Source organism: Naegleria lovaniensis, assembly GCF_003324165.1.
Source record: "Naegleria lovaniensis strain ATCC 30569 chromosome Unknown tig039, whole genome shotgun sequence".
Classification (NCBI taxonomy): Eukaryota; Heterolobosea; class Eutetramitea; order Acrasida; family Naegleriidae; genus Naegleria; species Naegleria lovaniensis.
In genome coordinates, this window is record NW_025407861.1 from 209122 (window position 1) to 222014 (window position 12893).

The 12893-nt window shown below is 37.4% G+C and overlaps 4 protein-coding genes across 4 annotated transcripts; 3 read left to right on the forward strand and 1 right to left on the reverse strand.

The window, feature by feature from the left end:
• Positions 1 to 250: 250 nt before the first annotated feature.
• Positions 251 to 2653, forward strand: C9374_009927 (uncharacterized protein; the record flags this gene model as incomplete). Its single annotated transcript, XM_044700168.1, has 1 exon — positions 251 to 2653. The coding sequence occupies one exon, from the start codon at positions 251 to 253 to the stop codon at positions 2651 to 2653; it is 2403 nt and encodes an 800-aa protein (XP_044544478.1).
• Positions 2654 to 2846: 193 nt separating this feature from the next.
• C9374_009928 (uncharacterized protein) lies at positions 2847 to 4367 on the forward strand (the record flags this gene model as incomplete). The annotated part of the gene is made up of 1 exon (XM_044700169.1): positions 2847 to 4367. One exon carries the CDS (start codon positions 2847 to 2849, stop codon positions 4365 to 4367), a length of 1521 nt encoding a protein of 506 aa, XP_044544479.1.
• A 341-nt stretch (positions 4368 to 4708) lies between these two features.
• Positions 4709 to 7215, forward strand: C9374_009929 (uncharacterized protein; the record flags this gene model as incomplete). The annotated part of the gene is made up of 2 exons (XM_044700170.1): positions 4709 to 6089; positions 6140 to 7215. 2 exons carry the CDS (start codon positions 4709 to 4711, stop codon positions 7213 to 7215), a joined length of 2457 nt encoding a protein of 818 aa, XP_044544480.1.
• A 298-nt stretch (positions 7216 to 7513) lies between these two features.
• On the reverse strand, positions 7514 to 11478 carry C9374_009930 (uncharacterized protein; the record flags this gene model as incomplete). The annotated part of the gene is made up of 2 exons (XM_044700172.1): positions 7514 to 9188; positions 9239 to 11478. 2 exons carry the CDS (start codon positions 11476 to 11478, stop codon positions 7514 to 7516), a joined length of 3915 nt encoding a protein of 1304 aa, XP_044544481.1.
• Positions 11479 to 12893: the final 1415 nt, after the last annotated feature.

A 12893-nucleotide genomic window follows, 5' to 3' on the forward strand; every position in this document is an offset into this window, starting at 1 on the left:
AGCGAATGAGAACCACAGGTTTGAAACTCTGTCCTAAATCTCATTACCAAGTTATCAATTTTGAAACAAAAGAGCAGCGAAACGGGTCAAACGCTTCTTTTTTCGCACGAATTTTGCTAGCACGTCTTTACGAAATTAAGAGTGACACAAGGTAAGAGACGCAACCACCGCAGGTTCTAATTGAGGTTGGATGATTTCACTCTCTTGTTTGTAAAGACTTGTTTTCAAAATACAAAAATAACTTTAAAAAATGTCGAATATTAACACACCCACTGTCTCGTCTAAACCAACGTTGACCACAACATCAGCTGCCAACTATATTATTGACCACGAGTCATCGGAAGATGAAGCCGATGATGGAATGTATCAGGGTTCTTCCGAGCTTGTCGTTGCCGAAGACGATCGAGAATTGGGATCATCATTTTACATCAAGGGAGATACACCACCTCTGCAAGAATTACTCTCCTCCGACAATTTAGCATTAACAAAATATACAATTCTAGTACGGCGTGATGATGTCTATATTCACACCAAAGTACCAGCTCATTCTCTCACTCCGAATAGTACCAAAAAACCAACATCCGATATTATTGATCACATTCCGGGTGTCATGTTTTTAATCAAGGACGTGGCACAAAAACAAAAACAACAAAACATTGCAACAAATAATAATAATCGCGCCAGTACTGCAAATATCAAACAACTCGTCTCTGAAAACAACAACATTTTGGTCGGATCACAAACAACACTCAAATCATGTTACTATCTCGTATGGTGTCCATATTCAACACTTTGTACATTTAATCCCGATTTAGTGTTACACGAAAAATCAAACGGTGTGATCATTACTCCAGAAAAATACAAAAATAGACTGCCTCAAAATAATAATGACTCGAGCAATGCAAGACCTGGCCGAAGTAGCAGTAATAGCAGCATTATCGATTTGAGTCAAATGAATTCCATGAGTGGTACCACTCCATTGAATTATCCAAGAAATGAAGCAGCCTATGCTCTCACCATGAGAACGATTGATATTTCACATTTCAAGAAACAAGATCCAACCATTGGCCAGCACTATTTGGTCATTAGCATGAGAGATGAAACAGCCTATCCACCCTTGTTTTTCCACGACGGAGGGTTGGCTCAATTTATTGCAGAATTTAATCAACATGTTTCTCTCAAGAAGAGTAAATCAGATTCGAATATTTATTTCATTTCGGCAGACACATCAGAACCACTCGCAAAGAGCTTGAATCAATTTGATTTTGATGTTTACTTTGAAGATGTGTACAAGGAAAAAGACAAGACATGGCAGTTTTTAGAATGGGGAGCAAAAATCACAAAAGGAGCGCGAGAAATTACCAATGCTCTGTTCAATACTGGAGTCAATAGTGAGCTAGAACTACCTCCACCACCAAAAAATCCAAGTCCAAATTTAGCCATGGATATTTTGCAAGCCAAAAAGAAGCTGGCGGAAGAGAAGAAGAAGGCTCCTCCTCCAGTGGTCATTGAAAATTTAACTGCTTCTGTATGTGAAAATTATTTAGACTCGACTGATGATATTACCAAAGTTGAATTTGAACCAGTCACAACCACTAGTACTGCAGCAGCCACAGAAGGTGGAAGCTCCAGTACAGCTCCAACCAGCGCTACATCAAAACCCGTATTTGAAGACAACTTTTTCACACCAAGAGTGGACCCTCCTCTCACACGAAATGAATGGCTTACTTTCTTTGATGAAGAGGGAAGAATATCTAAATTTGAATTTCTGAAAGAACGAATCTTTTATGGAGGTATTGAAAATGATATTCGAAGTGAAGTTTGGAAATTTTTATTGGGATACTATCCTCACAATTCAACCTATGCTGAACGAGAAATTTTAATTCCAGAAAAGAAGAAGGAATATGAAGCACTTAAAATTCAATGGAAGAGCATATCACCAAAGCAAGAAAGTCGATTTTTCTTGTACAGAGATCGAAAGTCGAGAATTGAGAAAGATGTAATTCGAACGGATCGTACACATCCCATGTACGCTGACGAAAGTTCTGAATGGTTAGTGAAGCTTAACGACATACTTTTATCGTATACATTTTATAACTTTGATTTGAGCTATGTTCAAGGAATGGGAGATTATGCTAGTATTATGCTCGAAATAATGAAAGATGAGGTAGACACGTTTTGGTGTTTTGCATGCTTGATGGAATCAAGACAAGTCAATTTTGAGCTCAATTCTGCAGGAATGGAGCATCAACTTGCTTCGTTAGGTTCTCTCATCAAATTCTTGGATCTTGAATTTTACAACTATTTGGCATCTGTGGATTCTCTCAACCTCTATTTTTGCTTTAGGTGGGTCTTGGTAGAATTGAAACGAGAATTCAATTTTGAGGAGACGAAAGATTTATGGGAAAAGTTTTGGACTCAGTACTATGGAAATAATTTCCATTTATTTGTATGTTATGCCATGCTTCAGCGAATTAGAAACGAGGTTCTCACTGAAAAGTATCGATTTGATGACATTTTAAGGTCGTGTATCGATCTCTCTGGTCACTTAAATCTTACAGAAACACTTCAAGAAGCTGAAAAAACCTATCTGCATTACAAGATGCAATTACAGCATGAACAAGACATTTCCGAAAGAAGTTTGTTATTGTAACATTTTGTGCGAATGAATTTTTCTAGCAAGATAATTAAATGGAATATTTTGTGACCGTGCTGCACATCTAGGAAGAAGACAAAACACATCTTGGAACCTTTTAAGAATTGAAGTTGACATTTTCTTTTCCAAAATCAACATAAAAATTTTCTGGAAAAACATTGTTTCATCCATCTTTTCAAAAGGCTCAGCGATGGGTCAATCAGCAAGTGCTGTTCATTCAACAAACGAAACTACCAATATCCATAAAACTCATTCACCACCTGTTTCTCCTCATTCCGATCCAATTTCTGAGCTCTATCAAGCCGGAAAAACAAACATACTCTTTCACCAGTCCAATGATGATGACCCTAGAGAAATTGGCAAGAAATCAAAGAAATCAAAACGAGAGAGTTCAAGCTCTACCAGTACAACCCTTGAATCCAACCATAACAACAGCAATAACAAAGGATATATATCAAGACTCTTGCATTCAACTTCGGAATCGGAGAGCACAAGCCTTCATTCCCTACTCGCAGATGAAGATGAGGACGACTCTCAGGAAGAGGAACAAGCTCATCATCACCGTTCCGAAGTAACCACGAAGAGGTGGCTCTTATCATCAACGTATGAAGGAGAACAAGTTATGAGCACACACGAGCACAATTGTCTCTTGTGTGCCCCAAATACATTCAAACAAATGATGATGAATACCCAAAATGGAAGTACACAAATTCGCTCGAAAATTGTGGAAACCATTATTCTCATGGCTTGCACAGATTTGTGGAATGATTGTTGCAAATTGAGATTGGTGTGTAAATTATTTAATCAAGTCATTGAGGAGCATTTAAATTTTGTGGCATTTCAATTCAATCACAAGTCTTTGTTCATGGAAGATGATAATTCTGAAGAAACAGAGAATGCTCATCAGTGTTCAGAACGAAACACATTTTGTCACAAGTTGAAAATTTCAAGAAAGGTTCTTTCGTATTGTGTCATGAACACAAAACAACATCAAGATCAAATTCCAAAATTTTTATCAAACACACAACAAATTCATTATTGTTTCAATATGAATGACACAGAATGTAAAGTCAAGTTGACCAATCCTTTGATTCAATCATGTGCTTTAGAGGGAGCTAAGAATGGGAATAACAAACGTTTGTTATTCTTGCAAGAATTGGAATTTTTCATAGAAATTTCCCAAACGGCTCCACATAATTTCAGTATTATTGCTGTGAGCAGAGAAACATCCAGTTACGAAGAATGTTTGTTCAGTTTTCATACTTGGATATCAATTACGAATTCGCAAAGAAGCGAATCATCGAATGGACTCCTTTCAAAAACCAGATTATATCCCCATCACAAAAAGATGTTTTTTGAGAGTCCCACAAAAACATCTGCTCAACCCTCCAATATGCCTATGAATCTGAATTTTGATTTGACCAAAGGAAGATATTTACTCAAGTTCCAACTGTCTAAAAACAATTCAATGATTCAAGTGAAAGTGATTGATATCGAACGCCAAATAGTACATTATGAACTTGAAGAAATGCCACTCATGCCCTATACTTCAACTACAGAGCATTCTTCTCCGACCAATCACTCCCGTGCCATCCAACAACTTACCTCTCCGCTCATGATTGATCATTTTCTGATCATTACTTCCTCCTCTGACCGCAATATTTGTAAACGTGCTACCTTATCCACCTCAATCATAGATTCTGGTGCATGACAACAGCTGCTGCTTTCAGCATTGATGATCAGTTTTAATAGGAAGAGAAAGGCCAACAGACCCTTTAGTGTTTGGAAGCAAGTTTGCCAAAGTTGACTTCAAAACTCGGTTTCCCGCCTTTCAAATTTTTGCTCGTTACAACATAATTTAAATATTAAATGAAAGGATCCAGCAAGAAATTTTTGCGCTCTGTCATTGCCAATGCAACTGCAAAACAACTGTCGTTCGTTTTCAAACGCTTCCCTCTCACTGTTTTGGCGCAACGAAAGAATTAAAAGTATTAAATCGAAAAAAACAACAATATATTGATGATGATGCAGACGGTCATGTCGAGCCAAAACATGAAGACGAATAACAAGACATCAACAACAACAACCACACCATCATACTCTTCAATAACCACTACGACCACATCAACAAACCATCATCATCATGATGTAGATTCCACTGGGAGAAATTACCGAATGGAAAGGAAACAAGAAGAGGAACGGAACCAAGTCATACTGGAAGAAGGATATTCAGCCTGCCAAGCAAGTACCATCCATGAAGCTGATGCTGCAAAAGATGATGATGGACCATGTAAAAAGGTGAATTGCTTTAGATCGGAAACAAATTATCAAGGTCCAGCGGACGATAGCAGACCACCCTCATCATCATCCTACTCATTCAATGCTCATTCGTTACCTTTACCTATTGCTTCCTCTGAGGACGAAACTACCAGCAGCACTGAAAACAGTGATAACAACGACAACCATTATGAAACCACTCTGTTTCAGAGTGGAGTTCAACAGCCAAGTAGGTCTAGAACTCTCTCTCACTTGACCGTCCATACTATGGAATCATTGATGAGAAGTGAAGCAACAGTGGTGTTGCATGGATCATCTGTACCCTCCTCTTCTGCCAATGTCAATAACCAAAACTTTCAAAAATCACCGCCACCTCCTCCAACTTTTCCAACATTACCAGGAGTTATCGAAACAGCTCACCCTTTAAGTAGTGTTAGCAATGGCATGACAACTCCCGCGACACAAGGAATGTTTCCATTCTCATTCACCCATCCAAAACAACAAAATCTCAATCAGCTGCAATCCCTTCCTCAGTCCTATGACTCACCTTGTGGTAATATACCATTAGATTCTCAAAGTTGTACCTCAAGCAGTTCCACTGTGACACAAGGTGGTGGTATTACAGAAGAAAAGAAAACAAAAAACAGAAAAGAAAAATCTCTGACCATGATTTGTGCGAAATTCATTCAATTTTATGAAAATCTAAAAAACTCTAATGCTGCTAACAACAATCAAAGCAAGGGAGAAATTAAGATTGAAGAAGCTGTCAACACTCTAGGAATTGAAAAGAGACGAATTTATGACATTCTCAATGTTTTGGAGAGCATTTCTATTGTATCTAAGGTGGGAGTTTCATGTTACAAGTATCATGGTACAAAAAGTCTCTCTACGACTCTGGAACAAATGAAGAGCAGTGCTTTGGAAGATGCCACTCTTCTTGAAGGACTAAAATCGCTTCCAAAAACTCCACAAAATGAACCCCTACTCCAATGCCTACCCAAGTTTAAGCAGAATATCAATGCAATGACTCCCTCTAGATCCAATACATTGACCTCTCTGAGTAGACTTTTGATCATGAGCTTCCTTGTTACTGAAACGAAAGAGATGTCACAAGATCAACTTGTCAGTATTGTTCTTAAAGATTCAGCTGAAAAGAGTAAGTACAGCCTTAATGAATGTCACTAATCATTTATCATTTCAAAACAGCTCGGACAAGAAGATTAAACGACATTGTCAACATTCTTTCTGGCATTCATCTCATAGAGAAGAGAAGTGAAAAGAGTGTCAACTATTTCAAATGGCTTGGAACGTTACCAAAACAAGAAACGACTATATTCTCTCCTTCAAAGATGCCTATCAAAAAGAGAAAGAGAACTACTTCCAAACTTTCAAATTCCTCTGTCTCTGAAGAACACTCACCATGCTCTGATGACGCTACTTCTCCATCCTCGACTTTCTCTGCGATCGACACTCCTCAATCATCCAACGTGTCGAACACGGAGAGCGATTCCGCTTCATCTTATTCCTCTTCCTCCCAATCATCTACACCCTATTCTCCCTTTTTCCACACCACTGTCACGACTCCAAAATCATCTAGCAGTGTAACCGTTAATAATGTTGGAGGTCTTCACTTTCAATTTAGATCACCACCAAGCAAGAAAAACAAACCAAGTCCAACGCTTACAGCTCCTGCATCCTTGTCCAAGAATTTGCAAGAAATGTTCACTTCAAAACCAGTTCAAGAAAAGAAACTTCAACCCATTTCACCACGTACATTCAGTACTACTACTCCTGCTGCTGCTACCGGTCCATTGACATCCAATCAACACAAGAATTTAACAGTCTCCATTCCAGTCAAGCCATTAAGCACCAATATTTCTATCAGCAGTAGTATTTGCCCAACAACCACTCCTCCTCAACAATCCAAGACCTCTCCATTTGTGACCACTTTGGGATCTTTCCGTTTCGCCACTGCTAATTTACAACCTCTTCAAAACTCCGTAAATACTGTGAAACCAAACACTACAGCACCATGCTCCATTAGTCCTTTGGCAATTCTGAAAGAAGAAAAGAATAAGGAAAATTGTCTCTCCACACCATTGAACAAGTCAGCCGAAACCCTTCGTGTGAAAACAATGACTCCATCACCATCATCGAATCCATCCAAGGGATCCTTTACCGTCAAGATTCGCTCACCTCTTCAACCCTTGTCGCCTTCCGAGCTTTCTGTGTTGAATCAACAACAAAATATTCAAACACAACTCAATACCAAGAAGAAATAAAATAGATCTAGTGTGAAAATGCGTTTGACACATAGCAAGACTGGCCACCGAAAGTGAACTCCAGGCTTCAACGACACGATTAATGTCCCTCGAAAAAAAAAAAGTTTGTAGAAAACCTCAATGACCAACAAAAAAGGAAGCAAGATAAATGAATGGATGAAAGTTAGATTCAGATGATCAACTTAAGAATAATAGCATCAAACACTTTAAAATGACCATCCATTCCTTTGCAAGGCATAAGGATCAATTTATTTCTGAGAAACGCCTTATAGCAATGGCATAGAGTTGTTTTGACATATTATTTCATATTATGCTTATTATCACTATTCACTCGTTCTGCCACTGTGGTTAAAAAGTTCTTTAAATATCTCTCCCATTCTTTGTCGAAGAGTAAGTCATAGTTGCTCATGTCAATGAAGGAGCACAAATAGTTTTTCTGGTATTTCTTTACAACCTCTTTTGAGAATGTTTCAGTTGTGTGAAGTCCAACACACACATGCATCATATTTGATGATTTAAATACTTGTAAAATAGCATTTCTTATGTCATTGTACCATTTTGCATTTGAACTAACTTTCATGCCTTGACCATTCGCATCATCTATTATCTGTTTTGAATTATTCTTCACAACGAAACGATTTTCATTGTTAATCTTGGTTTCTTCAATATGATTACAATTTAAATTGTAGAGGGTATTAGATTTCAGCTTTCCATAATTATCTAGATAAAATAGTTCAGGAATAGTGGAGCTAAAATATGAATGGGGGTCAAAGTTAGTTCCAGATTGCACTTTACACTGGAAACCTATTGGAATAATCATGTCTGAACCTTTAACTCTGTTAATACCAAACAGGTCGTTGTGGTGTTCATTAGATGGAGTTATAAATACTCCATCTAATAAATCCCACTTTTTCTCGGCAAAGTGTGTCCAGAACAAATTTTCTCCATTCATATCATTCTTCTTCTCTGGTTCTATAACGTGTTTGGAAATACAGTACTCAATATATCCCTTTGGATCTAAACAATGTTTGCACTTGAATATGTGATCTTTTAAGTTTGCATTGTTGGTGATTAGTGGTTTGAAACAACCAATTTCTGACAAACGTGTACCATCTAATTCTGAGAGTCTGAGCATAACAATTGATTCCAAATCAATGTTGTGGTCTGAAGTTTTCAGGAGCAATTTAATCCTTTCTTGAATAATCTTTTTCATTAGTTCTGATTTATCTTCAATACCAAATATCTTCTTTAGTATTTCCATTCCAATTTCATACCCAATAAAATCCTTGGCAGAAAATACAAAATATTTTGCGGTTCGATCATCCAAATAAGAGCTTTCTGGGCCAGAAAATCCAGAATATAGTAAAGCGTCAGCAATATCATCCTTATGAACCGTAAACTTAGAACCTAAAAATGGAAACTGATAATGAGTAACATATTTAACAATGGCTTCTTGAATACCTTGTCGAGTGGTTTCTTCTGCTGCCAATCTAGGATTCAATTTTGAGTTGTAGGTATCAAGATAATGCTCTATATGCTTTTTTGCTCCCAATACAAACTCTTTTACGGACAAATTAAGAGCATCTATTATGGTGTTGGTTGTAGCAAGTTTTTCTAATGCCAATGTGATTAATCTTCTTCGAAAGTACTTGTAACCTTGTTCATGTAAATAGAATAAAATCTCTTTCTTCTCCTCGTTTGGTATTTTGATATGTTTTTCTAAAAATGAAACGATATCATCTCTTGCAACCAAACCAAAGTCATATATTTTTTCTATATCAATCTTTGCTTCAGTTTTACCAAGAGCTGATTGTATAATACTTCCAACATCAACGGAAAAATTAGTTCCAGAAAATATGGACACATGAAATTTTTCTATGGCACCAATGAATTGTGCAAACTTGGTTAACAGTCCTCTCTTCTCGCCACTCAAACTTATTAACTCTGAAAGGTTCTCAGAGCCAGTATTGTTGCTAATGAAATCATATTATGAATCACGTAAGAAAAATTAATCAATACAAACCCTGCATAAACGTTTGCTTCATCAATGACAACCACAAAATATTCAATTTTCTTAACTATTCCAAATAGAGTTGAATTATCATTAAGTGAATGAATTATCTTGTCCACTAATTTTTCAACAAATGCCTTCAATTGTTCGGGATTAGAATAAACAAATTTCAATGCATAGTCTAGAGCTTCACGGCTTGCGCTAGTTTTGCCATTGGATTGCATGTATGCAAGATAGGGAAGTATTCCACCATTAACAATATTTCCATCCTTATCTCTCTGAACAAAGTCTTCAAATACATTTGGGTGTTGTTTTGCTTCATCAATTAGTTTTGAGATATAAATCAATCTACATATGAATACCATTAGTACTACTTGTTCTACTGAGCCAAAAAGTTCAAAAATATTTCGTCCCTTTAAGTGGCCAAATGCTTGACGCATCAACGAATCAGTTGTCAATCCACTGGATACCTCTGATGATGAAGTACATGTTAAAACCATTCCAGGATTATAACATAATAAACGCACGCACGCTGATGTCTTACCAGCACCAGATGGTCCCATAAACATTAATGCGCTTCGTTTAGAATTAGCTACTCTTTTCAATACCTCATCATCTTGTGCCATAGTATAGTGGAACTGTGTAAAATATGGTAGCTCATGTTTGGCAAATGAACCAGATATTAAAGGCAATTTAGCTGACTGATATTGTTTACCAAAGAGTGGATAGCCAAATTCAATGTTCGCAGAAGGAATGGTAGTCTTTGCGCGCAACGTTTGCTCAAAATCAACAAACTTTCCCTCTCCCAACACCATTTCTGAATATTTGTTCGCCAATTCTTCCCGTGTTTTAGAATAAAAACTTTGGAAGTCTATTGTTGTCTCGGGGTTTCTCTTATGGCGTGCTTGTTCTATTGTTTTCAGAAGGTTCTGTGATTTTTGGCGAGGCAAAACAATTCTATCATTAGCCCAAGAAACAATAGTTTGACAAGTGTCGGAGAGTTGAGAAATGTTATTCTTGTTATAAGTGCTTTGAAGTCGATCAATGGCATACTTTACACCATCCATCATGATATTCCCAACAATGTTGTGGAGAGATGAGCCTTTAAAATCAGCAACATACAAAGGCTTCACATCATCAACCGACAAACCAGCACCACCCAAAGATTCATCAAAAGTCAACGCTACTGCAACTTGTTGCGCGTTCCAACTCTTGTAATTAGTAAAATCGAGAGAGATTTGTTGGGAGGATGAATGTGCTTGTTCTATTACTTTTGGAAGGTCCTGTATTTTTTGGCGAGGCAAAACAATTCTATCATTAGCCCAAGAAACAATAGTTTGACAAGTGTTGGAGAGTTGAGGAATGTTATTCTTGTTATAAGTGCTTTGAAGTCGATCAATGGCATACTTTACACCATCCATCATGATATCCCCAACAATGTTGTGGAGAGATGAGCTATCAAAACCAGCCTCATACAAAGGCTTCAGCTTTTCAACCGACAAACCAGCACCACCCAAAGATTTAGGATAATTCAATGCTGATGCAACTTGTTTCTCGTTCCAACTCTCGTAATTAGTCAAATCGAGAGAGATTTGTTGGGAGGATGAATGTTCTTGTTCTATTGTTTTGAAAAGGTCCTGTATTTTTTGGCGAGGCAAAACAATTCTATCATTAGCCCAAGAAACAATAGTTTGACAAGTGTCGGAGAGTTGAGAAATGTTATTCTTGTTATAAGTGCTTTGAAGTCGATCAATGGCATACTTTACACCATCCATCATGATATTCCCAACAATGTTGTGGAGAGATGTGCCTTTAAAACCAGCCTCATACAAAGGCTTCACATCATCAACCGACAAACCAGCACCACCCAAAGATTCATCAGAAGTCAACGCCACTGCAACTTGTTGCGCGTTCCATCTCTTGTAATTAGTCAAATCGAGGATGATTGGTTCGGACGATGAGGGTTCTAAAGTTTTTGTTCCATCACTATCGTTGGTGGATGCTTCTTTTTCCTTCCACCAATTTGTGGTGGTGTAAGAACGTATTTGGCCAAATGATGTGGTTGTTGTTGGATGATTCAACAATTTGTTCGGAACAATAATTGTGTTTGGTTTGTTCGACAGAGCAGAATTGAAAACATAATTTCTGTGGCAAAAATATTTCCTTGTGATGGTGAGGCTTGATGTGTGGCTGCTGTTGTTGTTGTGGGTAATTAACCGTTGAACGATGCTACTGGAGCCTGTTCTCTTCATTCTAGATATTTTTTTAAATTGATAGTCGGAACTCGGAAATCAAAAAACTTAAATATTATTTATTGGCCCTTCGGAGCCTCAGTACGTTACATTAGACGTTCGTTTAGTAAGGATACAACTTCAGAATGTCAAATGTTTTTGTAAGGATATTTCAAATATTAACAGGTTACTTGCTTGTTTTCACATATGAAGACTGGAAATGCCTTTGGGGACGGAGTATATCTTTGTGAAGATTTGAGAGTGGCGCGTGACTTCTCAAAAGGTGGTGTCATTAGTTGGGCGAACTCAAAGCTTGGAAGTCATTTATCAGCAGTTGTTCAATGCAAAGTGGTTGGAAAGAAAGAATATGCAATGAAGACTTCTGAGCAACTGCTATAAGAGGGCCCTGACAAATCCGCAGCCAGAGCCCACGCAGTGGCACCGGATCCAGCGGCTCTCAGGATTTTGCAATAAAAACTTTCATTTTAATGAATTCGTTATTCGACAACTGAATTGATCTTCCTCCACCAAGTGGTTTGGTTGTTCGTCGATTTCAAGTAAAGAGTAATGATCAGATGGTGTTTTTGTAGAAACGGTCGAACTCGCGACAAGTTTCAAGAAGTATTCACAGACCAAAGACTGTCGTTTGTTAAATTGTTTGTCTTCAATGATTATAGAGATGGTCTTTTTGCTGTTTGTTTTCTTCGGACCGGAACAACCCGCTTCTTTCGCACCACTGTTGGGCATTTTAACGAGAGTACCATCAAAAAAAAATAGCAACATTGACGATCAATTATTTCGCGTTAAAATTGACGAATCATCATCAATTATTATTATCAATAATTGCGGAAAACATCAACAGCAACAAGACCAGCTATACAATACAACATATAAATTTTTATTAAATATATTGATTGACGTTCTTGTGCATTGGAATGTGGAAAGTCTGATTATGTTTCGGAGAGTATACCGAAACACAGAGGACAAGCTTATTCTTGTGTGGCACATACTTAAGAGAGTGATCATCCAAGTTCTCTAACTCCAAACTGTTGAGTTGATTTTTTGATTTTGAAGAAAGAGGTTTTGGGCTCAGACTCAGTAGAGTCACCAGTTTGGGCAACAATATCAGTATTAGTCTTCAGTACGTAATTGCCACAAACACACTCTGATTGTCTTAGTGTGCTCAATTCATAAATGTCACATAATTGTGCCATATCAAAGAACATTATGGCATATCTTGCCGAGTTTGAGGATATGAATGCTTTGGTTAAGGTGAAGTTAAGAATTTCTCCCAAAAAAGCTGAATTATGGACTAACGGACCAAAAGATTTGAGGTGACCTAGATTTTTAGTGATAGATCGTGGATGTCTATGTAAGAATGATGGAAATTTTTGTTGGAGATATAATTTGTCGAACTTCTCCCAACAAGGTATTTG